Here is a 17675-nt window from a genome sequence, read left to right as displayed (position 1 = left end):
ATTCTGAACTATTTAAGAAGTCTGGGTACAACCTATGGAAGGCCATCTTAAGAGGAAAAAAGCAAATCCAAGTTCAGTTAGAGACAAAATTGGATGTACATTAGCTATAGCAAGGTTTACAGGACATGTCTTTCCAGAAGGTGAAACCTAACATAAATGGGTGTGATGTTTCACTCTCTGTTGAGCTGAACAACTTTTATGCATGCTTTGAAAGGAAGAGTAAATCTATATCTGTGCAAATCCCTGCAGCATCTGGCAATCCTGTGATATCTGTCTCTGATGTCAACGTCAGAGCATCTTTTAAGAGGATGAACCCTCACAAGACATCAGACCATAATGATGCACCTGGCAGGATACTGAAAACCTGTGCCAACCAATTGCCTGGAGTGTTCAAAGACATTTTCAATCTCTTACTGTTGCAGTCAAACGTTCCCACCTCCTTCAAAAGGACACCAATCATACTGGTACTCAAGAGCAGCTGCCAAAATGACTATTGCCCAGTAGCATTCATATGTACTGTGATGAAGAGCTTGAGAGGTTGACTATGGCTATAATTATATTCATATAAGAGCGATACTGAAAATCTGTTGAATGGTGCCACAATAGCAACCTCTCACTCAAAATCAGCAAAACCAAGGAACTGAATATTGACTACAGGAGGATGTATGAGCCAGTACTCATTAGGGGATCGGAGGTGGAGAAGGTCAGTAACTTTAAGTTTGTTAGCATTATCATATCAGAGGACTTGTCCTGGGGTCAGCACATAAGTGCCATCATAAAGAATCCATGACAGCACATTGGTCTTCTCTGAGGTTTGCGTAGATTTGACATGACATTTGAAACATTGACAAATTTCGCAGTATCCTGACTGGCTGCATCGTGGACTGGTATGGAAGCACCAATGTCCAGTGGTGGATAGTGTGGTGTATGTTAAATTTCAATAGTATTTGAGTAATATTATAAATATACCCCTAAGCTTCCCCCAAGCTATCAGACTCCTCAATATCCAGAGCCTGGACTGACACCTTACTGCCCTATTGTCTTGTTTATTATTTATTCTAATGCCTGCACTGTTTTGTGCACTTTATGCAGTCCTGGGTAGATCTGTAGACTAGTGTAGTTCTTTTCTGTATTGTTTTTTAAATAGTTCAGTATAGTTTTTGTACTGTGTCATGTAACACCATGGTCCTGAAAAATGTCTCATTTTTACCATGTACTGTATCAGCAGTTATGGTCGAAATGACAATAAAAGTGACTTGATATTGTTTGAATAAGCATTTTCCTATATTTAAATATTGTAAATGTATTTTTGATTAAGCATTCTTGTTTGTTTAAATAATTCAATACGGGTTATACATAAAAACACATAAATGACATACATCATCACACAACCACATCATAAGCTTGTGCCTCACTTAAAGTAAAAAGCAAAGTTTAGACATATCTCTTAGGCTCCCTTGTTTTTCTTTCAATTAGCTTTATGTTTTGGAAATACAAAACTAACACTAACAAGAACGTTCTAAACTAATTCAAGATAACTACCTACCTGTTGAAATGCAATAAGATGTTTGATTTTTTTTAAAAAAGCAGAGTAAAATGTTCGTGAGGAAAAAAGCAGTGGAACATATGCTTCTTTTGGAAGAAACAGAAAAGGTAGAGTTAGATTAAAAGGCAGTAAATGGACTAAATACATGGGTTTATCAACAGCGTATACCTAATGGGTGATAAATTTCATAATTTTTTTAAAATGCAGAAATGGTTGGCTATATCAGAAAGATAGACATGTTTGATTGCACAAGAGATAACTAGATATTGCATACTGAGCAAACTGAGCAGTATTTTAAAGCAAGTGGAATAGCTGATGTGAAGCAATTGCTAGTTTTGTTGAGTGTAATAGGTGGAAGCGATTTTGTTTTTCTTTTGAAGATTGACTGCTCCAACCAAACCAGCCAATGTGAGCTTTGCTGATATTGTGAAAGTAATGCAGGAACAATTAGAACCAAAACTATTGTTGTTTGCAGAACACTTTAGGTTTTATAAGTGGAATCAAAAGGAAGAGGCGTCCATTTCAGCACTATGTGACTAAATTGAAGAAATTGGCTGAACATTGTCAGTTTGGTAATGGGTTTGATGTTGCACTGAGAGACCATTTAGTTTGTAAAATCTTACAAGGAAACATTAAAAAGGCTCCTTACTGAAGCACAAATTACATTTAAAAGGACAATTGAAATAGGTGTATCAGTGGAAACAGCAGACATAGATGTAATACAGTTGCGATCAGGAATGAAGGTGAACACAAAATACATTGCAGATGCTGGGGTCAAAGCAACACACTGGAAGAACTCAGCAGGTCGGGCAGCATCCATGGAAACAAACAGTTAATGTTTCAGACCAAGACCCTTCGTCAGGACTGAAGAGGGAAGGAGCAGAGGTCCTATAAAGAAGGTGGGGGGAGGGTGGAAGGTGCCAGATGAAAAACCAGTAAGAGGGAAAATCAAGAGGTGGGGGAAGGGAAGCGGGAAGGGATAGGCAGGAAAAGTGAAGAAGGAATCTAAGGGGAAAGCACTACGTGTAGTAGAAGGAGGCAGAACCATGAGGGAAGTGATAGGCAGCTGGAAGAGGAGGCAGAGTGAAAATGAGATGGGGGAAGGGAGGTGGTGGGAATTACCGGAAGTTAGAGAATTCAATGTTCATGCCAAGGGGCTGGAGACTACCCAGACGGTAGATGAGGTGTTGCTCCTTCAACCTGAGTTTGGCCTTATCATGGCAGTAGAGGAGGCCATGAATGGACATATCCGAATGGGAATGTGAAGCAGAGTTGAAGTGGGTGGCAACCGGGAGATCCTGTCTGCTGTGACGGACGGAGCAAATGTGCTTGACGAAGCGGTCCCCCAATCTGCGTCTGGTCTCACCGATGTAGAGGAGGCTGCACTGGGAGCACCAGATGTAATAGATGACCCCAACAGACTCACAAGTGAAGTGTTGCCTCACCTGGAAGGACTGTTTGGGGCCCTGAATGGTGGTAAGAGAGGAGGTGTAGGGACAGGTGTAAGTAACACTTACGCTTGCAGGAATAAGTGCCAGGTGGGAGATCCGTGGGGAGCGATGTATGGACCAGGGAGTTGCGGAAGGAACGATCCCTGTGGAAAGTGGAGAGGGGCAGAGAGATGTGCTTAGTGGTGGGGTGCTGTTGAATGTGACAGAAGTTGCGGAGGATAATATGCTGGATCCAGAGGCTGGTGGGGTGGTAGGTGAGGACAAGGGGGACACGGTCCCTGTTGTGGTGACGGGAGGATGGGGTGAGGGCTGAAGTGCGGGAAATGGAGGCGATAAGGCTGAGGGCATAATTGATGATGGCAGGAAGGAAACCACAATCCTTAAAGAAAGAGGACATTTGAGATGTCCTGGAATGGAAAGCCTTATCCTGGGAGCAGATGCAGCAGAGACGGAGGAACTGGGAATAGGGAATAGCATTTTTGCATGTGGTAGGGTGGGAAGAGATATGGTTGAGGTAGAAAATTGCAATGTCTAAACAGAAAACTGCCTTGCCAAACAAATTATGTCACTGTTATGGCAGGGGCTCTCATACATCAGGATAATGCAGGTTTAATGGTTAAGCTCACAGAAAATGCAACAAGGTAAGACACATGCAAAGAACATGTTTGAGATTTACATATGAAAACAAGCAATAGACAGGCAATATGGCTTACACCAGAAGTGAATGGCAAATGAATTAAAATGGAATTGGACTCTGACTCATCTGTTTCAGTCATTCCAGAAAATGAGTTTGAACGGCATCTTAGAGATACTGAACTGAACTGAACTGAAGCCTGCTGATATCCAACTAAGAACTTGTACTGGAGTAAAGATGAGTCCTATAGGAATGACATTCATAACAGTGAAATACAACAACCAACAAGTCACATTGGGATTATATGTGGTAAAATCAGGAGGGCCAGCATTGTGGGAATGTGAGTGGCTGAGACAACTAAAACTTGACTGGAGATCCACCCACTATTTGCCAACCACATGCCCTGTTATAGAGTCGACTGAAAGCAAATTAAGAAAAGTGCTGGATGATGCCACAGCAGTGCTCAAGGATGGCATTGGAAAACTTAAACATATCAAGAGTAAGATAGTGCTAAATGAAAATACCACACCTAAGTTTTGTAAGGCCCATCTAATTCCTTATGCAATCCATGATAATGTAGCCAATGGACTACTTTGCATAGGGGCTGAAGGAATTCTTTGCAACATCAAATGGAGTCCATGGGCAACAGCAGTGGTCCCAGTAGCCAAGAAGAATGGGTCTGACATGATCTATGGTGTTTTGGAATCAACATCAACCCAATACTGAAAGCAGATCAGTATCTTCTGCCCAGAATAGAGGATATCTTTGGAAACCTTTCTAGAAGTAAACACTTCAGCAAAGTTGTCTCAACTGAAGTGTATCTACAGATGGAGCTGGAAGATGAGTCCGAAGTGTTTCTCACCATAAGCACTCACAAAGTGTTTTATTGTAATAATAGGATTATCTTTGGAGTAGCACTCAGTATTAGCTGGATGACATCATTGTTACCAGTGAGGATGGCAAGGAACATCTCCAAAATTGGCAAGGTGCCGCATATAATATAACCATATAACAATTACAGCACGGAAACAGGCTATCTCTGCCCTTCTAACACTTACTCTCACCTAGTTCTACCAACCTGCACTCAGCCCATAACCCTCCATTCCTTTCCTGTCCATATACCTATCCAATTTTACTTTAAATGACAATATCGAACCTGCCTCTACCACTTCTACTGGAAGCTTGTTCCACACAGCTACCACTCTCTGAGTAAAGAAGTTCCCCCTCGTGTAACCCCTAAACTTTTGCCCCCCTAACTCTCAACTTATGTCCTCTTGTTTGAATCTCCCCTACTCTCAATGGAAAAAAACCCATCTACGTCAACTCTATCTAACCCCCTCATAATTTTAAATACCTCTATCAAGCCCCCCTCAACCTTCTACGCTCCAAAGAATAAAAACCTAACTTGTTCAACCTTTCTCTATAACTTAGGTGCTGAAACCCAGGTAACATTCTAGTAAATCTCCTCTGTACTCTCTCTATTTTGTTGAAAACTTTCCTATAATTCGGTGACCAGAACTGTACACAATACTCCAAATTTGGCCTCACCAATGCCTTGTACAATTTTAACATTACATCCCAACTCCTATACTCAATGCTCTGATTTACAAAGGCCAGAATACCATAAGCTTTCTTCACCACCCTATCCACATGAGATTCCACCTTCAGGGGACTATGCACCATTATTCCTAGATCACTCTGTTCTACCGCATTCCTCAATGCCCTACCATTTACCATGTATGTCCTATTTTGATTAGTCCTACCAAAATGTAGCACCTCATACTTATCAGCATTAAACTCCATCTGCCATCTTTCAGCCCACTCTTCTAACTGGACTAAATCTCTCTGCAAGCTTTGAAAACCTACTTCATTATCCACAACGCCACCTATCTTAGTATCATCTGCATACTTACTAATCCAATTTACCACCCCATCATCCAGATCATTAATGTATATGACAAACAACATTGGACCCAGTACAGATCCTTAAGGCACACCACTAGTCACCGGCCTCCAACCTGACAAACAGTTATCCACCACTTCTCTGTGGCATCTCCCATCCAGCCACTGTTGAATCCATTTTACTACATCAATATTAATACCTAACGATTGAACCTTCCTAACTAACCTTCCATGCAGAACCTTGTCAAAGGCCTTACTGAAGTCCATATAGACAACATCCACTGCTTTACCCTCGTCAACTTTCCTATGAGGCTCCTTAGCAAGATAAGAGCCCATGGGATTACAGGAAAGCTACTAGCATGGGTGGAGCATTGACTGATCATCAGAAAACAGAGTGGAAGTAAAGGGATCCTATTCTGGCTGGCTGCCGGTTACCAGTGGAGTTCCACAGGCATTGGTGTTTTGGGACCACTGCCTTTTGTGATGTGTGTCAATGATTTGGACTATGGAATTAATGGATTTGTGACTAAATTTGCCGATGATACTAAGATAGGTGGAGGAGCGGGTAGTGCTGAGGAAACAGAGAACCTGCAGAGAGACTTAGATAGTTTAGGGGAATGAGCAAAGAAGTGGCAAATGAAATATAATTTTGGAAAGTGTATGGTCATGCACTTTAGTGGAAGAAATAAACGTGCAGACTATTATTTAGATGGGGAGAGAATTCAAAATGCAGAGATGCAAAGGGACTTGGGAGTCCTTGTGCAGGATACCCTAAAGGTTAACCTCCAGGTTGAGTCGGTGGTGAAGAAGGCATATAAAATGTTGGCATTCATTTCTAGAGGTATAGAATATAAGAGCAGGGATGTCATGTTGAGGCTCTATAAGGCACTTTTGAGACCACACTTGGAGTATTGTTTGCAGTTTTGGGATTCTTATTTTAGAAAGGATATACTGACATTGGAGAGGGTTCAGAGAAGATTCACTAGACTGATTGCAGGATTGAAAGGGTTACTGTATGAGGAACGACTGGCAGCTCTTGGCTGCATTCCCTTCAGTTCAGGAGAATGAGGGGGGGATCTCAAAGAAATATTCAGAATGTTAAAAGGCTTGAACAGATTAGAAATGGCAAAGTTATTTCCCATGGTAGGGGATTCTGGGACAAAAAGGCACAACTTCAGAATTGAAGGACGTCCTTTTAGAACTGAGATGTGGAGAAATTACTTTAGTCAGAGGGTGGTAAATCTATGGAATTTGTTGCCACGAGTGGCTGTGGAGGCCAAGTCCTTGAGTGTATTTAAGCAGAGATAGATAGGTTCTTGATTAACCAGTACATCAAAGGGTATGGGGAGAAGGCAGGGGAGTGGGGATGACTGGAAGAATTGCATCAGCCCATGATTGAAACATAGAAACATAGAAAACCTACAGCACAATACAGGCTCCTCAGCCCACAAAGTTGTGCCAAACATGTCCCTACCTTAGTAATTACTAGCCCTCCCCATAGCCCTCTATTTTTCTAAGTTCCATGTACCTATCTAAAAGTCTTCAAAGACCCTATCGTATCCACTTCCACCACCATTGCCGGCAGCCCATTCCATGCATTCACCACTCTCTGAGTAAAAAACTTAACCCCTGACATCACCTGTGTACCTACTCCCCAAGCACCTTAAACCTGTGTCCTCTTGTGGCAACCATTTCAGCACTAGGAAAAAGCCTCTGACTAACCCCACGATCAGTGCCTCTCATCATCTTATACACCTCTATCAGGTCACCTCTCATCCTCCGTCACTCCAAGGACAAAAGGCCGAGTTCACTCAACCATTGAATGACGGTGTAGACTCGATGTGCCAAATGGTTTACTTCTGTTCTTTTATCTTATGGACTAACGTTCTAAAGTCACAAGACTGTTTTAGACAGATTAGAAGATTATTGGCTCAGAAAATAAACCAAGCATCACTTACTGTGGTCACACCATTGGCACACAAGGAGTACATAAGTATGCTGAGAAAATTCAAACAGTTGTGGATGCCTCAGGCCAAAGAACATGTCACAGATGCAGTCCTTTAATTTGTCAATTACTGTAACAGATTCCTGTTAAAGCTGGTGGTTGTGCTCCACTCCTTGAATTTATTACTACAGAATGGGAAGAAATGGCAATAGACAAAGCAGTATGAGGTGGTTTTCCACATATTATGATCCGCATCATCCAATGAAATTTACCAGAGAGACTTTGCCTTATGGTACAGGAGCATCATGTCACGTTATGAATGATGAAAGTTTATGCCCCATAGGCTTTGCATCATGTTCCTTTACCACTGCAGAGAATAATTATGCAGAGAGCTCTTGAGTCTGGTTTGGAGTGTTTCAGCCAGTACTTGTATGGAAGAAAGTTTACCCTCATTATTGATCATCAACTATTAGTGTCCATTTTCATTCCACAGAAGGGTGTTCCAGTAACAGCAGCAGCACGAATGCAGAGATAAGCTCTGTTTCTGGGAGGTCACTATTATAAGATTGAATTGAAGAGGGCAACTAATTATGGAAATGCTGATGGATTATCCTGTTTTCTCTTGGAAAAGGTAATACCTGGAAAAATTTTAAAAAGAGGACACTCTGCTTGACGCATTCTCCCTAATACAAGTTGAAAGTCTCCCTATTATGGCAGAAATGATGCAAAGAGAAATTTGAAAAGACCCCATGCTGTCTCAGGTCTATATAGCAACCCAAAATGACTGGGATGTGTAGCAGAAACACCAGTTCTACCAATTTAAAGGCTTTGGGATGAATTTTCCCCTCTTGGGGGTTGCCTTGATCGGGATTTAAGAGTTGTACCATTTAAGCTGAGAGCTCAAGTGTTGAACTGTACACCTAGGCACAGTGAAAATGAAAGTTTGAAACTTTGGCTGGTAGCCTGTGATGGATCTGCAGAACAAGCAGTTATCCACACACTCTTCAGGATGCCAGTATGCCAAAGGAAAAGATTTCAGAGCTTTCAAAACCACTACCTGCAGTGCTCGAATTAACCCCTACAACCACAACAGAGGAGGTTGTAGAACCTGAGATTGTTTCAGAGCCACAAGCCCCAGTTGCCCAGCAGAGTGACACCAACGTCAGGAAAGATGTTATCGGCAAGAGTAAGAAATCCTCTACAGTGATTAAATCTTTACTATGCTGTGGATGTCTGAGTAGTAGGTGTATTATGTAGTATACTGTGTATATGCACTATATAGAATGTTGAAATGTATTTGATATTAATTTGGAGCTTATAGCTGAACAGAGAGGAGTGTTGTGTATTTAATATCTCAGTAATTGTATATATTATAAATATATTGTTTGATTCAGCATTCTTATTCATTTAAATAATTCATTACAGGTTATGTGTAAAAGGACGTGAATGGCTTATGTCATCACATCACCACGTCATAAATATGCACCTCATTTAAAGTAAAAAAAAAAGTTTACATGCATCTCTCAGGCTACTTTGTTTTTCCTTCAATTTAAATTTATGTTCCTTCCATTGAGCACATTTACAAAGAAACTGCCACAAGAAAGCAGCTTCTAGCATCAAGGACCCAGCCCCTACCATCTCTCTTCTCGTTGCTGCCATCAGGAATGAGGTACAAGAGCCTTAGGTTACATACCACGAGATTCAGGAACAGTTATTATTCTTCAACCATCAATCTTCTGAACCAGTGTGGATAATGATGGCTTCAGTCACCTCCACAACCCATGAGCTCACTTTCAGGGACTCTGCAACTCATGTCCTCAATAGCATTTATTAGTTTTTATTTACCTGCACTGCACTTTCACTGTAACTGTAACACTAAATGCAGAATTCTGCTGCCATTCTTCTTTTATACTGCCTCAAGGTTCTAATATTTTGACATGATCTGTATGGATGGCTTGTACTATGAATGGTTTTCACTGTATCTCAGTACATGAGGCAATAATAAACCAATACCATTGGTAATGTGCATCTCCGAAACGTTGTGTCCTGTCATTGGATTCTACATGGAATCCAGTGATAAAGTGCTTTTTTTAGATGTCTTTCAGCAAGTTTGAGAATCCCTGTTCAGATAAGTAAGCATTGAAGTCCCAAACTTACTTGAACTTTGGAGAGAAATATATGCATCAGCTCAAAATATTGCCAACTAAATCAAAAACAAGAGAAAAATGGTAGAAATCCGAGCAACACACACAAAATGCTGGAGGGACTCAGCAGGTCAGTAGCATTTATGGAAAAGACACAGCTAACGTTTTGGGCTGAGACCCTTCGGCAGGACTCAAAAGGTCCTGCTGAAGGATCTCGTCCTGAAACATCAACAATGTCCCTTTATATTGAAGTTTGTAATAATTGTTCTACCTCATCTGTGTAAGCTAAGACAAAGACCTTACATCACATAATTTCTATTCACTCACTCTTCACTACAAGCTAGCTTCATCTTCAGCTTCCACTTATTCCAAGTGCTCTCATTACTATTCTAATAAAAGCAAATTGTTCTTCATAATTTGTATTCTTTGGCTAATTTTCTTATATCACCTGAAATTCCTAGTAATTCTTCAGAATTTCCTTTGCTTTTATTTTCTGTCACTTTCAAATTTTAATTATAGATATCAGTATATATATATATATAATTAAATCAGTATTCAACATATATTTCAGGATGCCACAATGGTGAGTGCCATCTTTCCACATACTGCTCTGGCTATGTTTTCTCCCAGTGCTCGGGTTTTCGTCCACATCCCAAAGGTGCATCAATTGGTAGGTTAATTAACTGTTGTGTAGTGTAAAGAAGAGAGGTAGAATTGACAATTGATTTGATGAGAATGTGGAATGAATAAAACTGGATTAGAGTCGTATTAGTGTAAATATATACTCAATGGCTGCTTTATAAGTTACCTCTTGCACCTACTAAAGTGGACACTGTTCGTATGTTTGTGGTCTTCTGCTGATGTAGCCTATCCACTTCAAGGTTCAACGTCTTGTGCATTCAGAGATGCTCTTTTGCACACTACTGTGGTAACACATTTTTTCAGTTACTGCTGCCTTCCTGTTAGCTTGAACCATTCTGGCCTTCTCTGACCTCTCATGATATTCAAAGTATATTCACTCACAGAACTCAAGCCAAATGTGTTTTTTTGCATCATCTTCTGTAAGCTCTAGATATAGTTGTGCATGGACATCCCAGGAGATCAGCTGTTTCTGAAATACTCAAACCACCTCATCTGGCTCCAACAATCATTCCATGGTGAAAGTAACTTAGATCATATTTCTTCTCCATTCTGATGTTTGATCTGAACCTCATGGCCATGTCTGCATGTTTTTGAGCATTGAATTGCTGATTAGATATTTGAATTTAGAAGCAGATGTACATAATAAAGTGGCCACAATGATGGTCCATGTGGACTCAGTACACTTGGGGAATATTTCTGTATTATATGATTTTATGAATATATTTACTTTTCTTCATCTCTGCTTCAGGTGCTTAGCTATAATTTTCCATAACTTCCATTGTCTGATCTGTCTTTTCAAATTCCAAAGATGTTTACAAAATCCTACTTATTTCCCCAAAGTAGGAGAATGATTAGTTGTAGGCGATAACAGATTTTAATCAGTCATCTTAACAGGCAGGCACTGGATTTAAAGAACTGCTCAGAAACACTTTAGTAAGCATTGGATTTCTCAGTTAGACATCTTTGAATTAAGAAGCAGACTGACTAGCTGCATCACTGCCTGGTGTGGAAAATGTACCTCCCTTGCAGAGAGTTGTGTGGATAACCCAGTGCATCTGTAGTTGTGAGCTTCCCATGATTCAGGACATTTACAAAGACAGGCTTGAGAAAAGAGCCCGAAGGATTATTGGGGGCTCATGTCATCTCAGCCACGATCTATTCCAGCTGCTACCATCTGGGAAACGGTACCACAGCAAAAAAGCCAGGACCAACAGGCTTCGGGACAGCTTCTTCCACCAGGCCATCAGACAGGTTAACTCACACTGATCTGAGTGTATTTTGATGTTACATTGACTGTGCTATTTATAACATTATTATAAATTACTATGATTGCACATTTTGGATGGAGATGTAACATAAAGATTTTTACTCCTCATGTATGTGAAGGATATAAGAAATAAAGTCAATTCAATTGACTTTCTTCAATCCAGTCACTGAAAGTATTGGCATTATGTCCATAAGCACACTTTCATAACTATCCTCAGGTAATGCCTGCCAACAACATATTGTCCCTTGTTTCATGTTTTACTAATCAGAAGGATAAAGACCATCTGTCCTCAGTGTAATAGAAGATAATGCAAGATTGCTGGTAATGTGCCAATCACCTGTGAAAAAGTGAGCATTGAAACCTTTGGATCAGATTACATGAAAGGGTCAAAATTTTACATACCCTACCCTCTGCAAAAACAACCCTGACTGTTTGCCTCTACATTTAAGCATATTAAAAGCAAAATCTGAAACATAGAGGCAATAAGCAATTAGGATTTCATAATCTCTCCTGTGGTGCTCATGTATTAATTGTTAATGCTAGGATGAAAAATCCTGTCAATTGTAATTTCAAAACTGAAGTTGCACCGAATACTGGTATTCCTTATAACAAATAAGTCCTTAAATTTGTTTTAAAATTAAACTGGTTTACTTTTTTTCCCTTTTTTTCAGACAAAGACAGGAATTTGTTTGCTACAAGATGGTTCTCAGGAGCCCTTTGAAGTGCGATTGCACTTAGCAAAGGACATTTTAACAATTCAAGAGCAAGATGTTATCTGTGTGTCTAGTGAAAACTTCTATTCCAGTGTAAGTAATATCCTTTTCTATCAACTTAATGTCTTTGCCAGTTAGAATGAATTATGCATATATATTGCCAGTCACATAATAACTGGATTTATTGCAAAATCCTTTTCAATGTCCAAAATATTTTGTGGTTAACAAAAGCAGTGGTGCCAGAGTACAGAATAGAAAACAGCACAATTTAAGGATTCAGATGATAATGGTCTTGTGCCTCCATGGCAACTTAGAGAATAGAGCACAGCAAGGGTTAGCACAAGGGAGCTACTAATCATATACAGCTTATTCATATGACATTGACAAAGTTCAATGTGAGCTTTTCATTTGGAAAATGTATCTGTTGAAGAAGTTTTGTGGTTCAATGAAGATTAAGCACAATCTTTTTTCCTCCCTGATGCCTGTCTTCAATGCATAATTCCTCCCTCATACTAGATATACTGTCTCATCTTTGTGCTCAGTTTTAAAGCTACCAATGAAATTTACCAGAAGGCTGAACAAGACATGAGAGAGGGAATCTATATATTCCTACTATGGCAGAAATTAGGCAATAATCCATTTCATTAGTTATGTTTTGAGGGGGGGAATTTTGAGATTTTGAACATTTGGTATGTTTTATTTTTGAGCAAAGTATGGACCCAAATCTCAAATAAAGGGGCCCAGGGTTCATGCAAACACTTGTGACCAAAAGTGTGCCAGGTGTCATCATGACTAATGAGTTTGTGGACGTTCACTTAATAACTGCCAGCACCATGCAGACTAAGCTGTTCATGAATCACATTATATATTATACTGCTTCAAAGACAGAGTTCGGATTTCCCAACTGGACACCCAGCCCTCTCTTTTCAGTTGTTACATCTAGTACATTGTGAAAGGGAAAAAGGAAATAATGCATTTTCCCTGCTCATTTATTGCCCATTAAGGATCAGAGTCAAGAATCTCTAATTTCTACAGGTGTACCATGGAGATCATTCTAACTGGTTGCATCACTGTCTGGTATGGAGCAGCCTCTGCACAGGAATGGAAAACAGATGCAGGAAGTTGTAAACTCAGCCTTCTTCATGGGCAGTAGCCTCCCCAGCATCGAGGACAACTTCAAAAGGTGGCACCCCTGGCTGAGTCTTTAAACCTCAGTAGCTTCTGGTGATCTTGTGCATCGGAGCAGGTGGTCATGCAGCCAGTCCACCGTACTTCTGTCAACGTTTGCAAGAGTCTTTGATGACATACCAAATCTCCTTAAAATCCCGATAAAGTAGAGCTGCTGGTGTGCCTTCTTCATGATTGTATCAAAGTATAGAGCCCGGGATAAATCCTCTGAGATGTTGTCTCCCAGGAACTTACAAATGCTTACCCTTTCCACTGTTGAGCTCTTGATGAGAACTGATACATGTTTTACTGATTTCCTTTTCCTGAAATCCACAATCAGTTTCTTGGTCTTACTGATGTTGAGTGTGAGGTTGTTGCGACACCATTCCACCAGTTGATCTATCTCACTTCTGTGTGTCTGCTCAAACATTATCTGACATTCTGCCAACAACAGTGGTGTCATCAGTGAATTTATAGATGACATCTGAGTTGTGCCTAGACACATTGTCATGAGTGTACAGAGAGTAAAGCTGTGGGCCAAGCATATTCTACTTTTACGAGCTACCTAGAGACTATACATTTTTACACTATTCCCATCTCTGTGTAGTACTTGAATACTCCAGAGGGAGCAATCTGGCTTTTCATTTAAAAGACTACTAAACAAAGTAACTTCCAGTCTTGAGTGACTTGGAAGTGCTTTCTTTAGTACTGGAAAAGATCTTGAGCTGATCTAAAGACTGAATATGCACAAGGAAGGACATACATTGGGAAGCTATACCATTTGTGCGTGGACCAAGTGAGGTCCAAGAAGGTATGGACCAGGGCGGTACAGGCGCGCTTACAGGACTGCTTTGAATTAATAGACTGGACTGTGTTCAAGCAGTCAACTTTGAGTCTGGATGAGTATACCACAGTTGTCACTGAGTTAATTAAAACCTGTGTGAATGAGTAGGTGCCTACAAAAACTTACTGTACATTCCTAAACCAAAAGCTGTGGATGAACCAGGAGGTTCGTGGTCTGCTGACGGCTACATCTGTGCTATTTAAGTCTGGTGATCCAGGTCTCCACAAGAAAGCCAGGTATGGCTTGCAGAGGGCTATTTCCAGAGCTAAGAAACAATTCCGAGTATGGTTGGAGGCGACATTGGATGCATGTTAGCCCAGCAGGGTTTGCAGGACATTACTTCCTACAAAGCAAAGCCCAACATTGTGAATGCCAGTCACTGCCAGATGAGCTCAATGGTTTTTATGCTCACTTTAAAAGGGAGAATAAACCTACAGCTATGAGGATCCATGCATCATCTGGTGACCCTGCGATCACTGTCTCAGAGGCCGATGCCAGGCTGTCTTTCAAGAGGGTGAACCCTCTTAAGGTGGCAGAACATGATAGAGCTTCTGCTGAAAACCTGTGCCAACCAACTGGCAGGGGTATTGAAAGATATTTTCAATCTCACATTGCTACGGTTGGAAGTTCCCACCTGCTTTAAAAAGGCAACAATTAGACCACTGCTCAGGTAGAGCAGCATGAACTGCCTTAACGACTATCGTTCAGTAGCGTTCACACATCTACGGTGATGAAATGATATGAGAGGTTGGTCGTGGCTAGAATCAACACCTGTCTCAGCAAGGTCCTGGACCAACTGCAATTTGCCGATCGCTCCATAGGTCTACGGCAATGTGATCTCAATGGCTCTTCATACGACCTTACATCACCTAGGCAATAAAAGTACCTATGCCAGGATGCTGTTTATTGACTACAGCTCAACATTTAACACCATCATTTCTACAGCCCTGATCATAAAGCTACAGTACATAGGCCTCTGTACCTCCCTCTTCAAATGGATCCTTGACTTCCTAACCAGAAGACCACAATCTGTGCGAGTTGAAAATAACGTCTCCACCTTGCTGACAATTAACACTGGCGCACCAAAGGGGAAGTGTGCTTAGCCCACTGCTCTACTAACTCTACACCCATGACTGTGTGGCTAGGCATAGCGCAAATGCCATCAATAAATTTGCTGATGATCCAGCCATTTTTGGCAGAATTTCAGATAATGATCAAAGGGTGATATATCACTCTTACATGGTGGATTGGATAGTGGACTACTTGACAGATAGACCTCAGTATGTGCGGTTGGGAGACTGTAGGTCTGACACAGTGGTCAGCAGCACAGGAGCGCCACAGGGAACCGTACTCTCTCCGGTCCTGTTCACCCTGTACACATCTGACTTCCAATATAACTCGGAGTCCTGCCATGTGCAGAAGTTCGCTGATGACACGGCCATAGTGGGGTGTGTCAGGAATGGACAGGAGGAGGAGTATAGGAAACTGATACAGGACTTTGTGATATGGTGCAACTCAAACTACCTGCGTCTCAATGTCACCAAGACCAAGGAGATGGTGGTGGACTTTAGGAGATCTAGGACTCACATGGAGCCAGTGATCATTAATGGAGAGTGTGTGGAGCAGGTTAAGACCTACAAGTATCTGGGAGTACAGTTGGACGAGAAGCTAGACTGGACTGCCAACACAGATGCCTTGTGCAGGAAGGCACAGAGTCGACTGTACTTCCTTAGAAGGTTGGCGTCATTCAATGTCTGCAGTGAGATGCTGAAGATGTTCTATAGGTCAGTTGTTGAGAGCGCCCTCTTCTTTGTGGTGGCGTGTTGGGGAGGAAGCATTAAGAAGAAGGACGCCTCACGTCTTAATAAGCTGATAAGGAAGGCGGGCTCTGTCGTGGGCAAAGTACTGGAGAGTTTAACATCGGTAGCTGAGCGAAGGGCGCTGAGTAGGCTACGGTCAATTATGGAAAACCCTGAACATCCTCTACATAGCACCATCCAGAGACAGAGAAGCAGTTTCAGCGACAGGTTACTGTCGATGCAATGCTCCTCAGACAGGATGAAGAGGTCAATACTCCCCAATGCCATTAGGCTTTACAATTCAACTGCCAGGACTTAAGAACTTTTTAAAGCTATTATTAATGCTTTTTGAGCTAGTGATTTAGATGCATATCATATTATTACTGAGTTAAGTATTGTATTGTATGTAATGAGTTTTTGCTACAACAAGTGTATGGGACATTGGAAAAAAATGCTGAATTTCCCCATGGGGATGAATAAAGTATCTATCTATCTATCTATCTATCTATCAGTTAGTTGAGTGGTGTCGCAGCAATAACTTTACACTCAATGTTAGCAAGACCAGAGAGCTGATTGTGGACTTCAGAAAGGATAAGATGAGGGAACACAAATTAGTCCTCATAGAGGGATCAGAAGTGGAAAGAGTGAGCAATTTTAAGTTCCAGGTGTCAATATCTCTGAGGGTCAAACCTGGTTGTAACATATTAATGCAGTTATAAAGAAAGCAAGACAGTGTGTATTTCTTTAGGAGATTGAGGAGATTTGGTCTGTCACTTAAAACACTTGAAAACTTCTACAGGTGTACTGTGGAGAGCATTCTGACGGGCTGGATCACTATCTGGTGTGGGGTGGCTGGTTACTACTGCACAAGATCACAGTAAGTTGCAGAAACCTGCAAATTTTATCAGCTCCATCATGGGTACTAGCCTCTGTAGTATCCAAGACATCTTCAAGTAGCGGTGCCTTAGGAAGGCTGAATCCATCATTAAGGACCCCCACTGTGTTATTATGCACGTGAAATTTCAGTTCCCAGTTTGCAATACGGGCGGTTAACCCGGCACTCAGAAGTAATGTTGGTGAATAATACACACGCTCTTGGCCGGCTAGACTGTCCTGAGTAAAATGTGGTCGAGCTAAAGCCATTCTGTAAATCTGTGAATAAAATAGTTCTGGGGTAGCAGCTAAAAGTACAGCTACTGATTGCAGATAGAAAGTGCAGCCAATATTAGGTCTGAAAAGCACAACCTGGAGGAAAGGTGTTTGTAGTGACTTCACAGATCAAAGAAGACCATGTAACATTAATAGTAGATGTTTTTGAGGGGCTCAGATGCTTACATTAAGCAATCCAAGAAACTTGTAACAACTCCAGAGAGGTCATGCGAGAGATGCACAAGAACCCCACTGTCCATAGACATCTGTACGAGCTACACCAGTATGACAGTCAAATGCCAGTGCTGAACAGAGTGATCTTGATGAAGAGGTCACCTGTCTCGCTTCCACATCATGAAGCTTTGGTTCAAAATCTGTCTCTAATCAACTTTAAGTTAAAGACTGTAAACCCAAAGTATCACCACAATTCTCTCAGAAGTTGAAGAGGGAAAAATAAAAAGGAAGATGGGGA

The 17675-nt window shown here is 41.1% G+C and overlaps 1 protein-coding gene across 6 annotated transcripts in view; it reads left to right on the top strand.

Annotated features, from left to right (window-relative positions):
• The window catches only part of sntg1 (syntrophin, gamma 1), a 435268-nt gene that overhangs the window by 326818 nt on the left and 90775 nt on the right, over positions 1 to 17675 (top strand). For 3 of the 6 annotated variants that reach the window (XM_073042607.1, XM_073042612.1, XM_073042598.1), the window contains 2 exons: positions 10194 to 10292; positions 12203 to 12337. In XM_073042607.1, coding sequence (XP_072898708.1) covers positions 10194 to 10292; positions 12203 to 12337 — 234 coding nt within the window. The remainder of the gene's footprint in view (positions 1 to 10193; positions 10293 to 12202; positions 12338 to 17675) is intronic. The other 3 variants (XM_073042629.1, XM_073042638.1, XM_073042621.1) reach the window with 1 other exon arrangement.

This window comes from Hemitrygon akajei, chromosome 1, assembly GCF_048418815.1.
Source record: "Hemitrygon akajei chromosome 1, sHemAka1.3, whole genome shotgun sequence".
In the NCBI taxonomy this organism is placed as follows: domain Eukaryota; kingdom Metazoa; phylum Chordata; class Chondrichthyes; order Myliobatiformes; family Dasyatidae; genus Hemitrygon; species Hemitrygon akajei.
The sequence above is the reverse complement of the archived record's forward strand: the minus strand, read 5'-3'. Positions and strand labels throughout refer to the sequence as shown.